The sequence below is a fragment of the Sander vitreus genome, chromosome 6 (assembly GCF_031162955.1).
Source record: "Sander vitreus isolate 19-12246 chromosome 6, sanVit1, whole genome shotgun sequence".
Classification (NCBI taxonomy): domain Eukaryota; kingdom Metazoa; phylum Chordata; class Actinopteri; order Perciformes; family Percidae; genus Sander; species Sander vitreus.
Window position 1 is genome coordinate 18,667,260 of NC_135860.1, and position 23,493 is coordinate 18,690,752.

At 41.0% G+C, this 23,493-nt stretch overlaps 4 protein-coding genes across 5 annotated transcripts; 2 read left to right on the top strand and 2 right to left on the bottom strand.

Moving 5' to 3' along the window:
* Positions 1-98: 98 nt before the first annotated feature.
* On the top strand, positions 99-7,639 carry fez2a (fasciculation and elongation protein zeta 2a). The gene is made up of 9 exons (XM_078253340.1): positions 99-541; positions 1,904-2,012; positions 2,184-2,300; positions 2,492-2,624; positions 3,624-3,889; positions 4,074-4,154; positions 4,289-4,364; positions 4,451-4,520; positions 7,571-7,639. Exons 1-9 carry the CDS (start codon positions 210-212, stop codon positions 7,629-7,631), a joined length of 1,245 nt encoding a protein of 414 aa, XP_078109466.1. The 5' UTR covers positions 99-209; the 3' UTR covers positions 7,632-7,639.
* Positions 7,640-7,772: 133 nt separating this feature from the next.
* Positions 7,773-10,417, top strand: clec3ba (C-type lectin domain family 3, member Ba). Its single transcript, XM_078253343.1, has 3 exons — positions 7,773-7,967; positions 8,139-8,237; positions 8,477-10,417. The coding sequence occupies exons 1-3, from the start codon at positions 7,871-7,873 to the stop codon at positions 8,875-8,877; spliced, it is 597 nt and encodes a 198-aa protein (XP_078109469.1). The 5' UTR covers positions 7,773-7,870; the 3' UTR covers positions 8,878-10,417.
* cdcp1a (CUB domain containing protein 1a) lies at positions 9,248-16,857 on the bottom strand. 2 transcript variants are annotated; one of them, XM_078253339.1, is made up of 7 exons: positions 16,617-16,695; positions 16,172-16,233; positions 14,457-14,648; positions 13,790-14,161; positions 13,342-13,698; positions 11,347-11,434; positions 9,248-11,161 (listed from the first exon to the last, which is right to left on the bottom strand). In XM_078253339.1, the coding sequence occupies exons 3-7, from the start codon at positions 14,620-14,622 to the stop codon at positions 10,729-10,731; spliced, it is 1,416 nt and encodes a 471-aa protein (XP_078109465.1). In that variant the 5' UTR covers positions 14,623-14,648; positions 16,172-16,233; positions 16,617-16,695; the 3' UTR covers positions 9,248-10,728. The 2 variants fall into 2 exon arrangements, with proteins under 2 accessions (XP_078109465.1, XP_078109464.1); XM_078253338.1 differs by lacking the exon at positions 16,172-16,233 and having other exon boundaries at positions 16,617-16,857.
* A 2,080-nt stretch (positions 16,858-18,937) lies between these two features.
* Positions 18,938-20,397, bottom strand: tmem158 (transmembrane protein 158). Its single transcript, XM_078253341.1, has one exon. It carries the CDS (start codon positions 20,070-20,072, stop codon positions 19,371-19,373), a length of 702 nt encoding a protein of 233 aa, XP_078109467.1. The 5' UTR covers positions 20,073-20,397; the 3' UTR covers positions 18,938-19,370.
* Positions 20,398-23,493: the final 3,096 nt, after the last annotated feature.

Genomic DNA, 23,493 nt, shown 5'->3' on the forward strand with positions numbered 1-23,493 from the left:
GAATAGATGTCACCATGCTATCATGGTCCTCTGGATTGGTTACTAGTAGCCACTAGTCGGCCCGGTGCGGTGCGGTGCGGTGCAGCCATACTGTCCGGGTCAGCCTCGCTCGCTGTGGGATGTGAGCGGGCATTCAGAGAGGATGCTGAGGCCTGCCAGTCCCACGACACATCCATCATTAACCCGGGGCTATTAGGCTGGTCCGGGCTATGGCTGCACCTATCGCACATTTCGACGACGACTGGCCGATTTTGGGTGATTTGAGCATGGTTTCAGGCCAGAGGCTGCTGCCGCAGAAGGGCCGTGTAGCCTCCGGCGCGGGGGAAGCAGCACCTCAGCTTCTCCTGAATGATGATGATATCTCGGAGCTGCGAGACAGCAGCTTCTCCCTGGGGGAAACCGGTGCTTTCAGGTCCATGGAGGACCTGGTGAACGACTTTGACGAGAAGCTATCCGTGTGCTTCCGAAATTTCAACGCCAAGACGGACAGCATCGCTCCTGTGAATGTGATAACCGAGGACTCGCTGCTGGAGCAAGACGAGTGAGTGTTTTTGTTTCCGGCCTGTCCGCAGGCAGGCTAGTTGTTTTTAATAATATAGATGTTGAGGCTGTAACTCACTGCTGCAGGATGCATTCTTTAAAAAAATCCTACAAATGTTATCTTAAATGGGACATTTAATTTCCTAGATCAGAAATGATTCTTCGAAATGGTTAAATCATTGTTGTCTGGGGCTATACAGTGACACTGCCACCATCTTTTGTCAAGCCATCAAAACTCAGAACATAGATCTGCTTTAGGCAACCACTATAATAACAAACTGCCCAATGTACACACCAAACAGGCGCACTCATATCGGCATACTATCGGTATCTGCCCCTAAATGGCTTTTAAAAACAGATATTGTTCGATATGAGTGGACTGAAAAGTTATGTTTTTGTTTTTGCAGCCGATACTTATTTGAAATTGGCACTTGTAATTTCTATGATCACTTTTAATGTAGGCTATGATGATTATTTAGAGCTAAATTTGATTAATCGATTAGTTGATCACAGGAAATTAATCTGCAACTATGTTTTATAATCTATTAATCATTTCAGTCATTTATCAGGAAAGTGGTGGGAAATTAAAATGTAATGATATATATATTTTTTTTAAACCTTCATATCAGCACATTTCTATTCCAAAGACACTTAATGTGTTTTAGTAATAAACAGTGTGAAATAAAACACCTTATAACGTGAAACATTGTTATGGGAACTAAACATAAGTTCAGTTTTCCATCAGGAGGCACCATGCTGCACTTTTGGGCTTCTGTGATGCCTTCAAATGTCATCATCTATGGCATTTTCAACTTGATACATTCTGTTGAGGATTACACTCAACCTCTGCATCAAAACAGTTTAATCTGATTGTGACATTTGTGGATGTGATGTCTGAAAATATTTTTTGGTGTCTTCATACATACAGTCACTACCAGTGCCCTGGCTAGAATGTAGGTTTGTTTTCCATAAATTGTTGTTATTAAACCAGTGCTCCAGTGATAAGTGCTGTAAGAAAAGGATGCTCAAAGGTGCCCTCGTACTCTAGTGGGTTGGTCCCAGTCATGTCAGGTCTGAATATTAAGTGTTTGCTATTGAATAAGATATCCTGACTGTTAGTCCCTGGTATGAGTCAACATTTTAAAAAAAAAAACACTGGATTTTCCATAATGCAATTAAATAGCACCTTTTGTTAGACTTCCTCTGCCTGTTAAATGTCCATATCTCTCAAACTTCTCTCAAAGTCGCAGGGTTATTTTCTCGGACTCTCCAGACTGCTTTTACAGGCTGAAGAGTAAACAAAACTTCAATCATGCCAGGATCATTTATATTTTGGACTGAAATGTTGTTTGGTCCTCCACAGAATCTGGAAGGTTTTGACCAGTAACTATGGCCGTGTGATGCCGGTGGATTGGAAACAGTCTCGAACGTGCTCCCTCCACAGCCCCACATTCAACCTGGAGGAGAAGCCTGTGCGTGACTCTACCCCTCCCATCCCATCTCTGTCCCACTTTCCCTTCAACCCCAGCCCCCCTCCCTCCTTCCCCAAATCTCTTTTCCGTTCATCTCACAAATCTCAAATATTTATTATGCCAGGGTTTAGCTTTGATTAAATTCTCTCCCCCTGCTCTGTTCCTGGCTAGAGAAAGACTGATGTCACGGCAGAGCTGTCGGACGATGAGGAGCTGAGGGAGCAGCTGGACATGCACTCCATCATCGTCTCCTGCCTCGCAGAGGAGCCCCTTTTCACAGCAGAGCAGGTAAGTTACATGTTAACATCAACCTCAGGTGTGATTAATCCCAGATGCAACCAAACAGTGTCAAGTCTATGAATTCAGAGCAGCAACTTAACATGGGCTGAAATCACTCTGTGTTTCCCACAACATAACTGATGTTTGCTGGGTTATTTCGAGTGCTGCCTCTCTGATGTGTGTGTTGGTGCTCTGCGCAGGTTATCGAGGAGATAGAGGAGATGATGCAGGACTCCCCCGACATGGAGGCAGGGCACAATCCCTCTCAGTCGGACCTCTCGATGCTCTCCCTGGACGTCCAGCGGTCCACCCGGAGCCCCAGCTATGAGTCGAGTGAGTGTCCACTAATAAGGACTTGGGGTGGGACAAATAAGCAGTATATTGCAGTCTTTTTGCATTACGAGACATTCTCTTAAGATTCTTTGCTTGTGATTTGTCAGTGGTACGGTATCAATATCATGATGCATTCTCTTATATGTTCTCGATAAAGTCTTATAACTTTGAGAATGCATAAAAAGTGAGGTGCAAACCAGTGTGAGCTTCAGTACAAGTTCATCAAAATTAAATCATAACCCTAGTGGTACTCTATAGTTTTATTATTGGCAACCAATCCCATGAAAACAGTGATTTGCTACAATATAGCTCCTATTGTTGAGATGAGCCACACCATTGCACCAGGAAAATGTAACCCTTATTAAAATGAGCCTGGACACTGTAGCTTGTTTTGACTCCATCCCACATAAACACATACCATCCTGCTGACATAAATACTAACTTGAGCCCCATTTGTGTATAAATCCACGGCTAAAAATAGTCCTACAACAAATAGCGCTATTTACTTCTGTTTATATAACGTTTAATAAAAACTACAGTTCCCAGCTGTTTTTTTTAATGAAACTAAATATTCATGATCAGTGTTTGACGGTTTATGTTTTCAGTAGGAATGAATGGACTGAGAGCAGCAGACAAGGAAGGGAAATTATTGAGAGAAGGACTAACGCGTCACTGGCTTTGGTCTTTTAATGGGATTTGTTGACATAAATACATCTCAAATAATGCCAGGTTTTTTTCTTTAATGTTATTAATAGGCAATGGACTCATGATAGTATGGTGTCATAAGTTACCCTGCAACCCCTGATCGGTCCATGTGTAATAACTGATGAATGAAGGAACAATAACATCAGTAACAGCTGTGTTTTCTGTGTGTGTGTGTGTGTGTGTGTGTGTGTGTGTGTGTGTGTGTGTGTGTGTGTGTGTGTGTGTGTGTGTGTGTGTGTGTGTGTGTGTGTGTGTGTGTGTGTGTGTGTGTGTGTGTGTGTGTGTGTGGTCCAGGGGTGAGGACCCTGAGTGTTGCCGAGCTGAATGAACGTCTGGAGGAGACGGAGACGATCATCAGGAGGTTCTCAGAGGAGCTGGTGCAGCAGCTGGCTCTCAGGGATGAGCTGGACTTTGAGAAAGAGGTGAAGAACAGCTTCATCGCAGCGCTTATCGATGTACAGAACCGACAGAAGGAGCACCGGGAGCTGCTGAAGAAGAAGAAGAAGCTTAAAGGCGGAGCCGGGACGTCGCAGGGCCACTTGGAGAAGACGCTCGGATCAGTGAGTGCTTTATTGTTTCACTTTTTTTGTTACCATCTTAAGATTTTTTTTTTCTTTTCCACTGTTTGCTTGCATTTCTTGCTGTATTTGCTTTCCAACAAACTGTATTTCCCTAGAATATTTTCCCATCTTTGGTCACCCCTCTCGTCTTATGTTTCTACACTTCCACTTCCTTCCTCCTCAGCGCTTCAGCATGGAGGGAATCTCCTCTGTCATTCAGAACAGCTTCCGGCAAACCTTTGGAAGCGGGCGCAGTGAAAGACAGGTTTACTTTGTATTTCTCTCTCCGCTGCTGAACTTTATCTTCCTGTTTTCTGCACTGAAAATACACACTTTTACAGGAATATCATCCCACAGAACCTTTATCTCAGCTATCCCTGTCTTCATGTTGGTTTACAGTATTTGACCACAGTCATCCCCTATGAGAAAAAGGGACATCCTCCGTCGCTTGAGGACCTCCAGATCCTGACTAAGAGTATGTTTCTTCATCTGTACCAGCAGCACTTGAATTTTAGTGGCTGCGATTGATCCATTCACTCCTCTGTTTCTGCTGCCTTGCAGTCCTACAAGCTATGAGAGACGACAGTGACAAGGTGCCCAGTCTCTTAACAGACTATATTCTCAAAGGTGAGCTTTTCTCCTTTTTTTAAAATCTTTTTCTTTTTGGTTAACACACTAGAAGTTGCTGGCGTGATATGTTGGTAGTGTGTCTGCACTGTAAATGATGTTTCACAGAAACCAAAGGATCAATGACTGATCAATTGTGACTGCAGCAGGTGATGTAAAGTTAAAGAACCACAGCAGCGGTTTTACATGTTACAACAATTTACTCTAACTCATTTATGCTTCACATTACTGTTGGCCATCTTATCACATATTGTAGTTGTTTAGATTTTGTTTCCTACATCTCAATAAAGAGTTTCAGTTCATTCTAAAAAATAAAAAAACCATCTCATCAAAATCAAGTTGCATTGCCGTTGCTTGGTATTGCAGTTGAGAGCAGGTTATTTAAATGCATCAACAATTAACAAGAAGAGCTCTCAAAACAGTCCCTGTGTGTTATTACAATTCGGCACTGCATTGCATGGTCTGTATAGCAGTGCCTCCTGCTAAAACATGGGCGCTCTATCTTTTATCTCGTTGGTGTCCTTTCTTTCACACATGTTCTGTTTTCATTCTTTCACGTCTTCTTTCTCTACTTCTTATGATCTAACTTATCGCTGCCTTGCGCTCACTAGCTCTGGTGTGAGCGATGGAAAGAGAGGTTTGTTTCACATGTGATGTGCACTGTTGTGGTTGTGGCCATGCAAACTGGGAGAGCGCCCCCCCCTCTCTTCCACTGAACTGTAGTGCAGTCTGACCCTGATGTTTTCCTTTTCACTTTTCACTTTACACCCCCCTCTCCCACATGGTAACTGTCTGCAGCATGGTTGATCCCTCTCACTGACAGTGACTCACTGCGATACACGTTACAGCACTATTTACCCTGCAGTTAACATTAAACACAGTTTTATGATCATTAGTCATCTAGCACTGCTAAGACTGAAAGTATTTATCCTCACTGACCCACCCTACTTTAGAAATATGTTTGTCATCAGCACTAACGGGTGTGCCAAAATTTAGATTTTTCCCCCCCCCCATTTGTTTTTCCTTTCTTTATCTCCTACTTTGCAGTTTGTACTGATCTTTGTGCTGAGGCTTCATCCCTGCACTCAACTCTGCTAATATTCATCTCTACTGTTATTACAGTGCTTTGCCCAACGTAGACCAGAGGGACGGTGCCCAACACTCTGCAGAGGCTTCAGATGGTTTACCATGGCAACAAGATGAAGAGGACTCATTGTATTTTTTGAAGACATGAAGCACACTTAATTTATTCCTGCATGTTTTTACCTCAAGATGTATCTTTTTCTGTGTTCTTTTCTTCATTTAGTTGTATTTATTTTGAGTTGAGCATTGTGATTTTGCAAACCTTGTGTGTTCCTGTGAATTTTGACTTCTTTTCAGTGTTTTTTTTTATTTTCCTGCACTGTGAAAAAGTATCTTAAGTATGATAAATTATATAAGAAAAATACCCCAGATAGATAGATATATATACCAGCGTAGAAGCTGAACTGTTTGGAAACTGCGCTCTGCTTGTTGGTTAGAAGTAATAGCCGAGCTACAATGCAAAGGGCTTTGTATTTATCTGAAGTGCTTAACTATTTACTGAGCAATGAACAAATGCACAAAGCACGTTAAAGTCGCAGTAATAGAGGTTTATAAAAAGAGCTTTTAAAGCATCAAAACTGTAAAGCGTACACAGAGACATCAATATGTATCACAGCAGCACTTGAGACAGATCAGAGAAGCAGAAAGGGATGGGATACCGACACATAGAACATAATGTAATGATAATAAATAAATAATATAGTAGTTACCTTAAACCTGTGTGCATAAACATAATGTAAAACCATCATATAATTCAACACAGCCTTCCATGTAGCAGCAAAGTGTGTTATCTGCTTTCATCTCAGCAGCACACTACATACATCATCATTATTATTCTATGGAAGATAAAGTGTTGATGGTCGAGTTGACATAGTCTGGACAGAAATGAACTGATTTACTAACTATGCATTTGATTGAATACTTAATTGTGACCCATGCACTGTCTGTACTTTTGTGAGGCTGACTGGAACTTTGAATCAGGGACGTGAGCGTCGACGTGCCTGCTGCGCACGGGGCAGCTTGTTACTCTGTATGCATTCTTGTGTATGTACACACATGCCTTTTGGTCTTTGCCTGAACTTTTGTACATTATAAATAACTTATTTTCAATGAATGTCAAACTGCTGGACTACTTTTAGAATCTGCTTCATTGTTAATTTGTTTTGTAAATATTTTGTTTCAAATATATTGAAAAGAATCACACCCTCTTTGTTGAATGTATTTTATTGATTTCATACAAAACATAAAGTAATATAAATGCAAAATGGGTGAATACAATACGTGACTTTAAGCCCCATTCTATAGATAAGTAACATTTTGAAATAATGAAACATATAATAATAATAATCCCTCTATATTATTTCATTTTCTACAACCAAATGATATAAACGTTTAAAAAAGCAAGCAACAAAGCTTTCTCCCAAGGTTTAACGTCAGATGTATTTGGGTCTAATGACCCTCAATAAATCTTGATGACAAAAATGGAGGTGGTCTTTATATTATAAGGTGAAACATGTATTATTCTCAAGTTTTTATAGGTATTTGCAGGTCTATTTGCTCATGTTTAGAAGTGGAGTTTTCATTGCATCACTTTAATGTGTTATATGGCTGTGAGGTGTGTGTGTGTGTGTGTGTATTCAGAGAGTGAAATGTAGGATAACTGATCATTTAGAGGCATGGACATTCAGCTCAGAAGAGATTGAACATTAACATATGTTAAATTCACAACACTGTTTCTTCATTATATAAGTCTCTGCCACGTGTCAGCTGCACCTCGTCCAGCTCACTGAGGAGATCCAGATGTAGTGCTGTGGATAAAAAAAACAAAAAAAAAAACATCCAACCTCTGGCCTGTTGGAGCCCTCAGCAGAAACACATCAGATCCTTCATCCACAATTCAATGTGGACGCCACGCACGCACGCACGCACACACACACACACACACACACACACACACACACACACACACACACACACACACACACACACACACACACACACACACAGACAGACAGACAAGGCCCTGCTGTAATTTATAAGTAACCTACAAACATATGGAACTCAAGTCACGCTTGTCCCACAAACGTCTGTTAAACATCTGTAAAACATTTGTTCTCTCTCACATAAGATTTCCTCATTCAACTCTGTGCCGCCACCCTGGGCGTGTAAAACAAAACAGTCACCAGCGCTCAGTGCTGAGAGGAGCTTCTTTTGTGCTGTTGCAACAAAACAGTTTCTTTGCGGTGGATTTAAAGTATTTCTCCAGGTATTATGGATGCTCGAAGAGTTTTCTTGATGTTTTGCCTTCTCCTGCTGGCACGCCGCACGTTCCAGCAGACCTCCTCAACGAAAAGAAATGGCAAGAAAGGTAGGATATTACTGTAACTTGACATTGGAAATGAAAACAATGTCCTAACTTGTTAAATTTGTTTTGAGAATAACACCACTGAACTACTGTATGGGAGTTCATCAATAATACTGACTGAATGCATTATGCTTCGGAATAAATTCTTCATTTTTTGAAAATAATTTTCAACAGACTCTGCAAACAGTGCTGCGATTGAGGAGCTGAAGAAACAGATTACTGACATTGTTCAAGAGCTGAATGTGCTGAAAGAGCAGCAAGCTTTACACACAGGTTTGTCCTGCAAAAAGTGTCATAAATACAGCACAATTAACATTTTTTTAAAGAATGCGTTGCTCAGTTTATGGATCACAATAGAAGAAATGCTGTCCGACAGCTCAATAACCCATTAAAGTACCAACATGCTGTATGTAACATAGAACAGAACTGAACAGCTTTCCAGTGATGGAGGGCCAAAAATAGACAGCAATAACACCTGAGCCACACTGACCTTCTCCTAATTTCCACCTAAGTTTGTCTGCGAGGCACTAAGATCCTCGGCAAGTGTTTCCTGGCTGACCCAGTGAAGAAGACCTTCCACGCCGCCAGTGATGACTGCATCGCCAAGGGAGGCAGTCTGAGCACTCCTCTGACAGGAGACGAGAACGACCAGCTCTACAGCTACGTACGTCAGAGCATCAGCCCCGAGGAGCACATCTGGCTGGGCATCAATGACATGGTGACCGAAGGCCAGTGGGTGGACCAATCAGGCTCCAGCGTGCGCTTCAAGAACTGGGAGACAGAGATCACCCTGCAGCCAGACGGAGGGCGCAGCCAGAATTGTGGCATCCTCTCCATCACAGCCAACGGGAAGTGGTTTGATGAGAGCTGCCGAGCTCAAAAGGCTTCTGTGTGTGAGTTCAACATTGTCTGAGGGCTGCTGTCTGACATTAACATCAATCTGGGCAGAAAAACATGCATGTAAACATCAAATGCTGCTTGCAGAAAAGAATGAATCATGTAGAGTATCAGATATGCAATGCATTGAAACATAAGTACATCATCTTTTCTTAAGCTCACTTTTTCTTGACCAAGCCATTCAGATGTGCACTGACTTCACACAGTGGTCTGGGATACAATATGTCATTGTATAAGCTACACATTTTGCATACATTCACTAAACTTGTGCTCTCAAATACTAAAAAGCATTTTATAGCATATTATTCATCAAGGTAAACACCACTGGATGGCTTGTCTTTGTTACATGTATTTTTATGTCATCTGCTAATCAATGCAAGAACACGTTTTTACTGAAGAGCAATCGTCATGAGTGCCTTCATGAGGCACTTTCTTTATTCTGAAGTTTTGCTGCTTATATTACATTATATAATTTTAATCATCAAACAAAATGTCAACGTTCCCTCCCATAAAAACCATGAAATCTTTTCAAATTTCCAAAGGTTTCCAACAATGACTTATTGTGTCTCCACCCCTACCTACACTTTTTTAGTTTCTGTATTGGCACTCTTACTTGTTCACTCACCGAAAGAAGGGTTACATCAGATCAACATGTTTGGACGTCTCCATGGACGTCCACTGATGTCGTCAGCAGCGTGTTAGTAGAGAGAATGTCCCTTTAACACTTAATCAGACTGTAAAGTGTTTATGGTCATATTTTACATGGCTTTTAACCAAAATAACTTTGTATTCAAAGAGTTTTTGCATTGTTTTACAGCAGACAATTCATGAACGAATTTATGGCAACTCTAAAATATGTTCCCCTCCTGCAGTTCATTTTCTGGACTGCGGGAGGCGACATGGCTATACATAACAAATGACACAATTTATTTTATTTTGTCTTTTTCACCAGTTTGATTGTAAAACTGGAATCACATTTTAATATTCAAGTTAATATTCTGGCATGTAGGTCAGCCTAATGTTGAAATCAAAACCCTGAATAAAGATTTTAATATGCTGTGTTATTGCTTTCTATCCCAGTTAATGTATAACCTGTAGAATTTTAGAAAACCAAAAACCTGTAATTTACTGCATCTTAGTTAGGACTTGGTCTGTACCATGACCTGTTTAGATTGGTTTATTGACCCACATCAAACAACTGAGTCTGTCTTTACAACTCATGAACACTCATCACACTCATCTTATGTTACATTATATTCCTCACACAGTCTCTTTTAAAATATTAAAATGTATGAATACATAAGTCATAACTAATAACACAATTCAGTCAACCAACAAAGATACTGTTCGGTGGTATGCAACTTTTTGCTCACGGACTGCAATCAAGTGTATAAGGACTTGATTTGTGTCAGAAGGGGTCTCTGGTTCTTAAAACAAATAGTGAACTGGTTTTCATTCATCATTAAACACAAATAGAAAACAAAAAAAGTCCTTGCATGACCATAAAAACAGATCACTTAGCCAGCAGCGGATCAGTCTTGAGTATCACAAAAGTATGAGTCCAAAAATAATACAAAAGCACAAAATTGTTTTTTCGTTGCCTAAATGTATTGCAGGATCTCTTTATAATTGCAAAACTGGTATAAAGAGGATGCGTATGTACTGCCTTTATCTGAGAAACAAGGTAACAGCTGCAGGCAGATTTCAACAGGGTTATTTTGTGAGCCTGGCTTGGGTGCAAAACTACACTCAAGAGAAAAAACAAAGGCTTCTTGCAAGGCTGGTAATCACAAAGATGCCAGGGAATGAATATCTCAAAGTTCAAGTGGGTCAAGAGAAAAGCAGAAAGCTTAATCCAATCTTCTCCTCAGTTCCCTCCCTCTGGCTCCAGCCGGGGCCCCAGATCCGGAGAGTGTTCCTCTTCACTTTGGTCGTCAGTCTGGTAAATCTCATTGTGCACCAGGGGTTGGACGTGGCTATTGGGCCTGATGGGAAGTGGAGGAGCCTGAAACTGCTGGTAAGCCCCGACTGGCATGTTGTCTGCACCAGCGTCTTCAGAGACCAATGGCTTTTGTGAGTCTGTTTGCCCTGTGAAGGGTCGGTATGTGTCAAACTCTCCGTAGACCCCTATATCTGCTCCCCGTCTCAGCAGGTCTGTGTAGACCAGGGTGTCCTCAATGGAGGCGTACACATGGGACTCGTTGTCCTGTCGTGTTTTGGGGAAGCCGTTGTGTGCTGGCAGGAAGCTGGTGCCATTTGGATTGTAGATGGACACTTCAGGATTCAGCTTCTTCTTCTTCCTGTTTGGCAGGAGAGACAAGACGATGAAAGCTTTAGTTATATACAGCACTAAGAACATTTTAAATGAAGAGCAGTTTGAGGTTTAATAATACACTTCTTCTTTACTATATTACCTAAAGTAAGCAATTTAAAAATTCCAGACATTATAACATTGAAGAATAAAACATAAAGCAGTTGCACTCACCTAATCACCACACAGACCACTACCAGCACAGTGGCAAAAATGACCAACAGAGCAGACACCACACTCAGGATGATAGTCTGCAGAAAGTCTAAATGAGAGAAAACAAATACAATTCTTCATTAATACTTTCTGCTGTATGCTACATTAAATTAAGTGTATAATCAATTGTAATGAAAATTTGATATTGTCTTTAAAATACTAAAATAAAAGTAGGCCAGTGTCCATACTAATGACAATGTTTATTCTGATTATTTTGTCCTTGGACGTGGAACTCCCCACGGTTGTCCTTTATCGCCTTTGCTCTTTGCTATTGCCATCGAGCCTCTGTCTATTACATTAAGACCTTCCCCTTTATTCAAAGGAATCACCCGTAATGGAATTGAATTAGCGACCACTCAAATGCTAAACTTAAGTGTACATGGGAAAGGGAACTGGGAATACAAATACATGAGGAGTCCTGGGAACAGGCCATAGAGAGGATACGATCTACCACCCCTTGTGCTCATCTTGGACTTATTTAATTTAAGGTCTTATACAGGGTACATTTCTCTAAGTTTAGACTATCTGAACTGTATCCGGAAGTGGAAGACAAATGTGATAAATGGCATGGCTCTCCTTGTCACCTTAGCCACATGTTTTTTCTTTGTCCAGATTTGAAAGGTTTCTGGGTGGGTTATTTTTACTATCATGTCCTCGGTTCTTTGGGTAAATCTCCAACCTTACCCTCTGATTGCTATATTTGGGATTCCTGACCCCTCACTTGCACTTAACCCTACACAAAAGGACATTATAGCTTTCACATCCTTACTAGCAAGACGCTCCTTATTGTTACATTGGAAGTCTGCTAAATATCCTTCTATCTCCCGGTGGCTCAAAGACGTCATGTATTTTTTTTTAAACTTGAGAAAATGAAATACACGTTGAGAGGATGTACAGTTACATTTTTCCATAACAGAGTGTTTTTTTTTTTTGTTGTTGATTATTTTAATTTTTATGTGTGTATATGTGTCCGTGTACATATGCATATATGTTTGAAAAAAAAAAAAAAAGGGTAAATTGTATCTGTGATTGGAAGTATTGTATTGTATTTTTCCAATAAAAAAGAAAAAAAAGAAAGCTTCTGAACCCTGAAGATTAACAAATATTGATTTACTTCTTATGATTCACAAAAAGGGGGGAGTATAGTTCTGTTTCTTGGTTATATTTGGGATAATCTATATCCACGATGTTCCACTTCCGGGATGGCTCCGAAATTCCGCCGGATTTCACTCAATTAGGCCAGATATCCAATGCCTTGGGCTTTCTTTGTGTTGGCATTCTAAACTCCAGTCAATTTATGAGGACTATGGTTAACTGCTCTTCAGATCTCTGCAGGGTAAATCCAGACAGATAGCTAGACTATCTGCCCAATCTGAGTTTTCTGTTGCACAACTAAAACAACCTTTGAACGTACACATGTTCCACCAGAACAAGTTACTTCCCAAGCCTATTTTGCAGAGGCATTGTTGTTCCGTACTGCGCTTAGCGCCGCCCAACACGATTGCGATTGGTTTAAAGAAATGCCAATAAACCTGTGTGGACTCGCCAGACCCTCCTCCGCAGCGCTGTGGAGGAAGGTCTGGCAAAGCGAGACTATATTTGGGCATATGTCAGTCATTGAACAAGAAGACTCTAGAGCCATGCTAGCAAATAAGGCTGCAATTGAGCTAAATGCTAATTTAATCTTAGTTTAGTGCTAATGCTAATATTTGCTTATTGGCACTGAACACAAAGTTCAGCTAAGGCTGATGGGAATGTTATTAGTGTGCAGTGTTTGGTCATAAACCAAAGTACTGGACAAATACACATTTGAGGACTAATTAAGTTGTTACAATTAATCCTGAGGAACATGAATGGGTGTCCTAGGTGAGGCATTTCAGTCTGGACCAAGATTTTTTCCTCAGTTTACACAAAACTATAATGTAGACTGAGTATCCCTACAAACTGTCCTCTTACTCTTGCTCTCCTGCAGGGTGATCTTGGTGAGGACCCTGAAGTCTCCTCGTTCAGGCATACAGTTGGACATGTTGAGGTAGAAGTTATCGGAGACGGTGATCTCACTCTTGGCCTCTTCGTCCTCCCTGCGGCTGTAGTCCTCCTCTGGGCAGCCGACTCTGTGCACCCTGATGTCGGTGTGGCGGTTGCTGCACTTTGGCTGGCTGAGGTTGACAAACATCAGGTGAGCCTCCATCTTCGGGAGAACAGAAACGACCCAGGAGATGGTGGAGTAAGCCTTCATTCCTATTGGCCAACCAGGAGTAGCCAAAAGGACAGGAGTGTCTCTCATTGGAGATACTGTGAATATATATCTTTCTGAATATGATTAGAAATAAAGGAATATTAAATATCACTGAAACACATGCATTTCAAATATTTATTTTAGTAGGTTAAAGCTGCTTCTTACCCGATATCTCCCCTTTAAAAACAACATTCAGCACATGCTTGAAAGGCGCCGTTAGTGCTTTACCCCCAATGCCGGACACAGTGACAGACACCTTGGTGTGGATTTGGACATTCTGTATGGCTCCTTGATGGCAGAAGTGTCCGATAGTAGAGCCATCGTCTCCGACCACTTTGATAATGATGCTGTCGTTGCATTGCTGCCCAGGTAGGGATTGCTTGAGGGGCCCAGTGGGAGAGGTCAGCTCCACGCTACCCGACTGAGGAGGACGGAGAATCCAGGTCACACTGCTCAGAGGGGCAGGGAGGCAGGTCGGCAAAACAGGCACCGACAGATTGGCCGGAGTCTTCTGGCAGTCTTTGAGTTGACTACACTCTGACATAAAAGTACAGGTAGTTTGAATCAAAAGAGAAATTAGCCTTCAGGAGCTACAGCCATAAAAGGGTAAGCTCCCCAAATTTACAAAAAAAAAAGCATTTTTGCAAGAAATAGTATCTATGAGAACTGTTAACACTGAGTTATCCAGATTAAGAGGGACACTGTTTCCGTAAAGCAATGTTGACTGTTAGGATATGATATATAAATCCATTATGGAGAGTTATACAAATGATTCAAGGCTTATTTTACAGGCCCAGGAAAGCCTGCACTTAACACTCAAATCTGGATTTACCTATGACTTTCATGGCAGTGACTTGTACATCTTCAGGAAGGCAGTCCTGAAAAGTCAGCTCACTGCTTGATGTGACTGTGATCTTCTCCTTCGGCACAGAGTTTATTTTCATCTTGCACTCAGAGGCCGGCCTCAACTTCTTGATGTGCAGAGAAAGGCCCTCCATTTTGCTCGGATCCACTTTACACAACTCTACAGAACACAGTACAATAAGATATTAGCATTTCTTCTGTTTACCGTCTTTTCTCACACTACAGAACGCAAATGCAAATGTGTGGGCACGTGCATTTCAAATCACACCAATGTCGAACAGGAAATGATTGATTTGACTGATAGAGCAGAACGGGATTCCCTGATCATTGAAGAAAGTGTTTCAATATGAGCCACTGCTGTCATTCATGACCCAGCGATTACGCCATCTCAGAGTTCCCCTAACCTCAGACCTGAGGGCTCAGATAAACTCTCTGTTTAATTACTCATCCATACTAAAGCTGTCTCAAAAAACAGGGACATTTCTGTTACACTACTGACTAATGAAACTGCACTCTTGTTGTAACATGATATGAAAACTGGAAATAAGGAATTAGGAAATAAGGAGTGCCTATATTAAGTAATTGAATGCCTGCTGCAACATGTAAAGGAGACACCATTCATCCTATTTTCTGAACAGCAAAACCTCCACCAACACTGAACTCCATGCTGCTCCTGTGCCCCAAAACTGCTTTCATTACAGATTAATAAATCAAATAGTTGATAGACAGATTTTTATCTATTTTACTTTTCAAACGTGATACATTTGCTGGACATTTGCAGCTTTAAAAATATTATACGATTAGCTTTCTTTTTTCATTTCATAACATTATAAAATAAATAATTTGGCACTAAAAGACTGAACAGTTTTGTGGGTTGAACTGTAGTTGGTAACTAATACTTATTTGACGTGATACTTGAAAGCAGCAATTTTTGATTTCTTGACCACTTTGCGACATTGTCACATTATATAGTTGATATGGCAAATATGTTAGCAAACAGTTGCCTGTGTATACACCCAGCAGACAGAAAGCAAAACAAGTATCCATTTTAAATTTGCTTTTGATTCTTGTTTGTAAACTTTGGGTTTTAGGTTTTCGTCGTTGTAATGATTATCATTGGTCATCCAATAATTATTTTCGTTTTTCCCTTGTTTATTTTCTATTGGATTGTACTGTATTTTTACAAATGTTTATCATGTGAAGCACTTTGTGACTTTGTCTGTGACTTTGTGACTTTGTGCTACATAAAATAAACTTATTATTATATTATTATTATTATTATTATTATTAATATTTGGAGTCAAGTTCATGGCCACATGATTAATCTAATATTCACTCTCTTTTAGCTCCGTTTTTGGTCTCTACCAGCTCCTGAGGGAAATATCTGGCTCTTCAGCTGCTAAATGCTCCACTATGTTCACCAGCTAGTCTCAAACTGTGTCTGTCTGCTGTTTGCTGAGGTCGTGTACAGCTGACTGAGAGCAGTGAGAGTGAACCAAAACATTAGGGTTGTGGGCTTGAAAACCAAAACAGGGAGAAATAGTGGTAAAAACACCGGATGTCCAGTGCTAAATAACACAGAATAACACAATATAATCACCGCTTACATGGCACTGCAAATCTGAGTATAAAGAAGTCTTGCTAAGTAAGTTACTTTTTTATCGTTAACAAAGTCACACTTACCAACTGTGTTGACAGATGAGGCCTACAGCTTAGCTTCACTCCCTCTCTATGACTAACCAGGCCTGTACTGAGCAAACAGAGCCATGTTCACACACAACAGCCCGTGATCTGCAGCTTGAATCAACTCTGTTGTTTCATATATCCTGGTTTACACTGCATTCGTTATATATATATAGGCTATATATATATACACAACAGTTCAGTCAACAACGAAAGCTCCACACTGAAGACCACAGAGCCTTTTTTATTGTTATTTTTGTCCTTGTCCTATCCTCCTGCCTAACTTTATTTACTCTGACCCAACTAATCAATGCACTCATTAAAGCCATTCAGGTCCCAACAACTCTTAACATCCATATTAGCAGTAATCAGCACTAACAGCCTTGAAATAATTAATAGGCCTAATAATGCCGTCATCGTGGTTAATAATTAAGCTGTAACTTACCTGATACAGTGAAGGGGACGAATGTAAGAAGTAAAAGATGAAGCGTGACTCTTGATGAGGACATGCTGTGCTACAGTGAACTTCTACTTGATCCGGAGGGAAATCAGTGAAGATCTGCGCATATTTCATTACTTCTCGTTCAGAACTGCGACCTTCATGCGCCACATTTCGTTGACGTGAAGTTCGGCTCGTAGTTGTTGATGAGCCACAACTCCCCCACTTCCTCTTTTTGTGCTTGCATACAGCCAGGCACAGGTAATGTGAAGGCGTGGCCAGATCGGCTATTTTGGCAGGTAAAGCTCTTGAATGCGTTGTAACTATGGATGTATTATAAAACTGTCTGTAACATCCATGATTAAAAAAATAAATAAATAAATCACTACAGTTAAGTTATTTCTGCAAATTAATGTCGACAAATAATTATCACATATATAATTAAAAAATATAATAATTAAAAATACAATTCAAGTTTGAAAGACCAAACAAATATATAGCCTACTATTATTTGTATTATAGCCTATATAGCACAGTGGTATTATGATACAGTACCAGTCAAAGGTTTGGACACGCGTGGGGGAAATTGTCCAAACTTTTGACTGGTACTGTATATTATAGCACCGCTGGGCAGGCTCAATATGAACTCCTAGCTGATAGATTCCCGTACAGAAATATTAAAGACATGTTTTTCTAATGTTTCTTTATCGAGATTATACACTCCACTTCAGAGTCAGATTATTACAGGCTAATATAGCCTGCTAAAAATAATGCAGAATACAACAGTCTAGCGATAAATCCTACATTCTTGACGGTTATAATGTGAAACTGTTTTAGAGAGCTGTTGTTTCAACTGTGTCATCCTTTTGGAGGTTTTATCTTGTGGTGCTGTTGAACTATACTGAGAGGGGTTTCTGTTATTTTGTCCGCGCCACTTAGCCTACAACCCAAATGAAGGGAGGCTTTATTCAGGGCTGTTGTATTAGATTGCGTTTGTTATAGGCCTAATAACTAGATGCACCAAATGAACTGGCAACTGGCAAACGTGTAGGCTACTTTTCATAGGAATTAAATGATCAATAGAAAGCTCTCAGTCAGAAAGCTCATTTCTTACAGATCCACTCTAAATGTGTTAGCTCAGCTGGATACGAACTGTTTTGTTGGTAGATCAGGCTGATACTGATACTAGAAAGGGTTAAACTACAACATTTAAACTCCTTATAAAAAATTAGAAAAGGCCAGGTTATATGTGGTGGAACTATATGTAGTTCTGGGGGGCAAAGCAACTCAAGTGTCTGAAAATGTCAACATATACACCAAAACAACCATTTGTAACAGATGAGGAGTAATTCTCCAAATCCTTATCTACACAGACCATGACTGGGGGGGGGGGGAGAGATGACCTAACCCTGACATATTTTACTTATGCAGATTTTACACATTTTGCAGAATGATGAGCTGTAGATTAAAATACCAAACAGTAAAGTACTACATTACCTGAACCAGCTAAACTATTTAAATGCTGCTAATAATCTAATAACACTCTGAAAGGGGCCATTGTCAAAAGGTTTGCTATTGAATTAATGGTAATGATTCCACATCTACAGTTAAGACAAAAAATAAATACCCCAAAATTAGCTAAATGTGTAATTAAAGTTCTATTAAGTCATATAGCCAGACCTTTTTTAAACATTTGAGATAATAAAAAATCAGCGTCAATAGCTCCTTTGTTTGGGCACGCTGCACCTCATCCATGTTACGATACGATCAACTTGATCATTTTGAAGGGTTCAGCTTGTGGTGCTATTGAATTGTTATACTGACAGGTGTTTCTATTATTTTGTCAATTTATTTAAATGAGGCTACATACCAGAAACAGCTCAACAGCACCACAAACTACATCCTCCAAAATGATCACTCTCTAAAACATTTTCAATAAAAACGGAACATTATAACCAATTATAGAGGTTGACTTTATTGCAGGACTGTTGTGTCAGACTGCATTTAGATTCGTGTACCTAATAGACTGGCAACTGAGTGTATATTTTCCAAAGTCTTTGACAGTGTTAGCTTAAAGCCTGTTTTGAAATTTGGATCACATGCTGTGTTCACTTGAAATAACTAAATTGATTTGGGCTGGAGAGTAGGTCAGAGAGAATCTGAGATATAGCCTATAATCAATTTTATTTTTCATTGAAACCGTTGGAACATGAATACAAATAAGCACGCATATTGAACTTGACATTATAAATCCATAACAATATAATTATTGAAACCCTCTCTATGTCAATCAGAAACAACATCTTTTTTTCAGAACGTATGGGGGGGGAAGGGAACTATTACATTTACTTTGAACATGACTATAGGTTATATATGCGACAGCACACTTTGAAGTTCAGTTTTCAGTGCAAAAGTACACATGGGATAAGGCAACAACTTTCTAGAAAGATTAAAAACTATACAAACACTGTTTAAAGAGAAAAAGTTTGCAGTTTGCGCTGACATAATCTATAGGAAGTCCTACAAGGGAATACAAAACACACTGGTCTATAGATTACTATTGGATAGTATAATCCATCATACTTTACCTTGGTTGTCCTAATGAGGAGGAGCTCTAATAAGGGTTAAAGAACACCCAAAACTAAAGCATTTGATCAAGAATGTCTCCAAAGCTCCTCGACCATTCATTCAGGTAAACAGTTGGCTGGCTACAGTTATAGTATAGGCAGCACAGGCTAATTATGATAAAGATAATTTCAATTATCTCGGTCTCCTCTGCTCCATCCCATTGGGCAGAAACCCTGCAATGATCGGGACTGGCCAGATGAGAGCAGCAACACTCCACACAATGATGACTAAAGTCATGAAACATGCCACAAGTGTCGACTCGATGGGCTTTCGGTTCAGCCTCCAACTTTTGTCGCCCTTCAGCTCGTCGAGGCTGAAATCCACGCAGCAGAAAGTGACCTGATCCCCGGTCTGCTGGCCCCTCGACCTGCCCTGACCAAACCTCCGGTACCGGGACATCCCGCAGCCCACGCACAACCGCAACTCCTGCTGACCCCCGGCGACCCCGAGGTGCTCGATGACGACAGGTGAGATCGCCCTGTTGATAGACGCGGAGAAAAAAGCCCTTCCGTGGTTGTTGGTGGTGTAGATGAGCACATCACACTGGAAGCCGAAGGTGCTGTCCCAGCGGGCCACCAGCGAGGTGGGCAGGAGTCTCTGGACGCTCACGTTGCACTGAGACATTGTCTGCAGCGAGGCGGCGTCGGGCGAGGCTTCGCTCTCCTCCACGGACCTCTTGGAGAAGCGCACGTCCACCTCCAGATTGGCCAGGAACCTGTTGGAGGAGTTGATGGGCGGCAGGAGGAGGTCTTCGTCGCTCCAGCCTTGGCATCGCTGGAGAAGTCCGGCCACCGCGGTGAGAGCCAGCAGGAGCGTCGGAGAGTCGTTCAGCATGGCACACTAGGGCGCGTCTCTCCTGCTCGCATGATGCTGTGGCGATCCGCAGGCGACGGACGAGGCTTGCAATGTTAGAAAATGCCACTCGCCAGTGATTTTTTTAATAACGCAGCTCCCGATGGAGAGATTCAATTCCCTGCCCGACTGGTGTAAATGGAAACGTCCACAGCCTGTCCCATGCACGCGTCCCCCTCCCTTTGGATATTTTCCTTCTGATTTTTTCCCCAAATGTGCCCTGCAATCGCACAGTGAAAGCAGGCTGAGCAGCACCGTGCGCTGCCTTCATCACAGCTTCTCTGAGCTTCTCTGAGCGTCACCCCCCCCCCCCTGCTGTCACTTCAGGTGTAAGCGCTGCTGCTGAGCACGAAGACAGAGGAGTGGCGAGGGGAGAGCCTCCAGTGCGCAGGGACAGAAGCGCCAAGTTCAACACACATCTTCCAATGAGCAATCCTGACGTACACATGCTCAATGCAAGTTTCTCAATGAAATGAAATGATTTGAAAACACAACCCAGTCTTATTCTCGCTGTCTCTGTTGATCTGCGACTTCTCTCCAACTGTGCAATATGAGAAAAGACTGTGGATAAGGTGAACAAAAATAAGTGGTGCACTGCATTCAGACAGCCTGCAGAGAACAACCTGTGGCACGTTTAATAGTTTGTAATAGTATTAGTTTGTATTTTTCATATTTATGTAAGTGCTACCTTCATAAAGGTCTAAATGCCATTTCAAACCATCGCTGTACTGCCAGGAATAGAAGGTTGGTGGGAAAGCAGTGGATCCTTTATCTGTGTATTTATTTATTTATTTATTCATTGGCTTAAAATGAGTCAAATGTATTTATTAGATTGGAATCACCCAATTTAATAATTAACTACTCCCAATGTTGCTGCAGAGGACAAAAGTTCAGTGTCCACAGTGGGTGCTACAGCCCCGGATATAAGGAAAGATATATAAAGTATTTTCATTACTAATAAATGACTAGTTACTATGGTTACCCATAGTGACGAACTGTAGGTAAACAGACTGTGTTGTATATATTTATACATACAGTACGTGCCTAGCTGGTAGGAAAATATCTCTGACAGGGTAAACCCAATAGTCCGTAATCTGTTTGCTTGTTTGTTCATCTGTTCATTGCTCCGAGAGCTTTCTGTAGGTTTATGTTTGTTTCTCTCAGCCATATTGTGCACTTAGGGGCAGCCAGACACATCAATAAACATGGGCATCTGCTGTGCTGCAGCAGCAGGGGTTTTGCACACAGTGTGTATCACCTGGCTGCTGTATCTGATGCCGAAGAGGACACACTCACCACCATCCCTCCCGTCCCTTATCCTCCCCTATTTGTGTTTTGGACCCAACACTATCACAAACAGCTGATTACATTTCCAGGGGACACAGCTGTAGTTAATCTCAGTTTTGGGGCGTTGTAATAAGAGTTAAATATTAGGACCAGTGGTTGAACACCTGGTCCATTTTGGCAAGAAGAGGTTTCAAGCTGCGGTCACCATGTGAGCCAGCATTGGCCCAAATCACACTGAGCTCAGAGTCAACCCAGCCTCCTAAAAAAATGACGTTTGTGCAATTTAGAGTTGAATTTGACATAACCTGATGCTAGAAGAAATGACTGAGAGGTAGGACTGACCTTTTCACCCTGACAGGACGGCACACAGTGTCAATTTTATTAGTATATTATTATCTTTAAAAACATACAGGTATGAATAATAATATATCTGTACAGTAATGAGTGTGTGGTGATACAGTGTCAGAGTTGTTTCACTTTTTACTGCCATTTTCATGATAACCATTTGCAACTTTTGCACAAAATGTTCTCTTGACCTCACCTTGTGTGTTGCAGGATTAGGCATGCCTTGTAACATAGTGTGATTCAGTACAACAACAACATCTTTTAAACAACAAGTCTATTTTTATATTTTATAGGTGTTGCTCTCACCGTGTCCACCCACCTGAAGACACTATCCCCTCCTCTTAGAAAAGATGTCAATCAATTCATTGTTGATGTATCTTGTTTCTGGTAACCACTTATTAATGGTTGATTATGCCTTTCAATGAGGAAACAGTTCTGCCTTTTACCAATATACTCTTCCTAACATTGTATACATAATGCATCAGGAAAGATAATAAGCTATTAACAGAATTAGGTCATTGACCAGAGGCAAAATCTAGATGAATTATTCTCTTTCATCTTTGCAGGCTAGGAAACATGAATGCCAGTTGTATACATTGTTTTCTTCCGTGCTGTTTAAATACTGTGATTTGCTCCAGAAGCCTGCCTCCATGTATTTGATGTGAGGGCCAGCTGAAGCTTTGGTGTCAATTTGCACCTTAAAGCCCTCGTCCCCTTGTCTCCGTTCTCTTTCTGCACACTCAGATATCCCTCTCAGTAAACACTCCCACTCGTTTGTTTTTTAATGCTGGTCTCCTCGCATCAGATATGCTCTAGTCTAGACAACGTACTGGTGAACAGAGCAAGGACATGTAAATGACTTTCTTGTTCATTAATTATGCTATAAAAATGTAAATTGCTTTGGTGACAGAAATGCAAATGGGATTAAGATAAAAGTCTCTTGTGCCAAAGAAAAGAGAATGTATAAAAGATTCATTTTCTCAAAATGTGGCTCTTTATTCAGGAAACCAAAAGGAGGACCTGTTAGTGGCTCCTGGCTGACTCTGTGCCGGATCAGACACCATTAGTCTGACCCACCGGCTCACACCGACAACTGACATAATTAGAGGTTGAGGATTCGGGTACACACACATCCTCAGAGACACAATGTTCAAGCTCCTCTTTTTACATCTGAACCTGGTGAATCCCCTGTCTGTCTCCAGTCGTCCTGTCATACATCCAATCACTGACAGGACTCATCGCCACGGCAACATAACAGGTTGGTCTCTACAGAAAAGGAGGAGAAATGGGGTGTCGAGGAAATATTATGTTTAGTTGATAACAATAATACAACTAATAACAACGTCATTGTTGTTATTGTCATGTTTGGTGTCAGTGCCAAGAATATTGCAGGCACAAGTATTCATAACCATATTGTGCTGAGTCAGAGTATGACCCGCTCAGCTGGCAAAGAGTTGGAGACCAACAAGTCCGGTCAGCACTGTAGCACAGAGTGATCATAAAATGTAGAAGATGTGATAATAAATTCAGGCCTTGAAGCTAAGTGTACCAAACATTTTGAAAAGGGCCTCATCAACACCTGCAAATCAAATCATACCACTCACAAAAAGTGAGTATTCATCCTTTCTTTTACCTATTTTACACATTAGGTTTAGTTTACTCATCAGGAGGAGAAAGGAGGTTTAAGATAAGATAAAATAAGCCTTTATTGTCTCCTATAGGAACAATTTGTCTTGGGCAGTTGAGAGGTTTCTTAAGTCTGATAATCTTG

Bases quoted from the DNA above. Each gene is read 5' to 3' on its own strand.
- fez2a (XM_078253340.1), top strand. From the start codon at position 210: ATGGCTGCACCTATCGCACATTTCGACGACGACTGGCCGATTTTGGGT. The intron at 2,301-2,491 runs GTAAGTTACATG...TGCTCTGCGCAG, and splicing joins CCCTTTTCACAGCAGAGCAG to GTTATCGAGGAGATAGAGGA. The intron at 4,521-7,570 runs GCTTTTCTCCTT...ACACACACACAC, and splicing joins GACTATATTCTCAAAGGTGA to ACACACACACACACACACAC.
- clec3ba (XM_078253343.1), top strand. From the start codon at position 7,871: ATGGATGCTCGAAGAGTTTTCTTGATGTTTTGCCTTCTCCTGCTGGCA. The intron at 7,968-8,138 runs GTAGGATATTAC...AATTTTCAACAG, and splicing joins GAAAAGAAATGGCAAGAAAG to ACTCTGCAAACAGTGCTGCG. The intron at 8,238-8,476 runs GTTTGTCCTGCA...TTTCCACCTAAG, and splicing joins GCAGCAAGCTTTACACACAG to TTTGTCTGCGAGGCACTAAG.
- cdcp1a (XM_078253338.1), bottom strand. From the start codon at position 16,680: ATGTCCTCATCAAGAGTCACGCTTCATCTTTTACTTCTTACATTCGTC. The intron at 14,162-14,456 runs GTAAATCCAGAT...CTTTTATGTCAG, and splicing joins CACTGCCATGAAAGTCATAG to AGTGTAGTCAACTCAAAGAC. The intron at 13,699-13,789 runs GTAAGAAGCAGC...AATCATATTCAG, and splicing joins TTTTAAAGGGGAGATATCGG to AAAGATATATATTCACAGTA.
- tmem158 (XM_078253341.1), bottom strand. From the start codon at position 20,072: ATGCTGAACGACTCTCCGACGCTCCTGCTGGCTCTCACCGCGGTGGCC.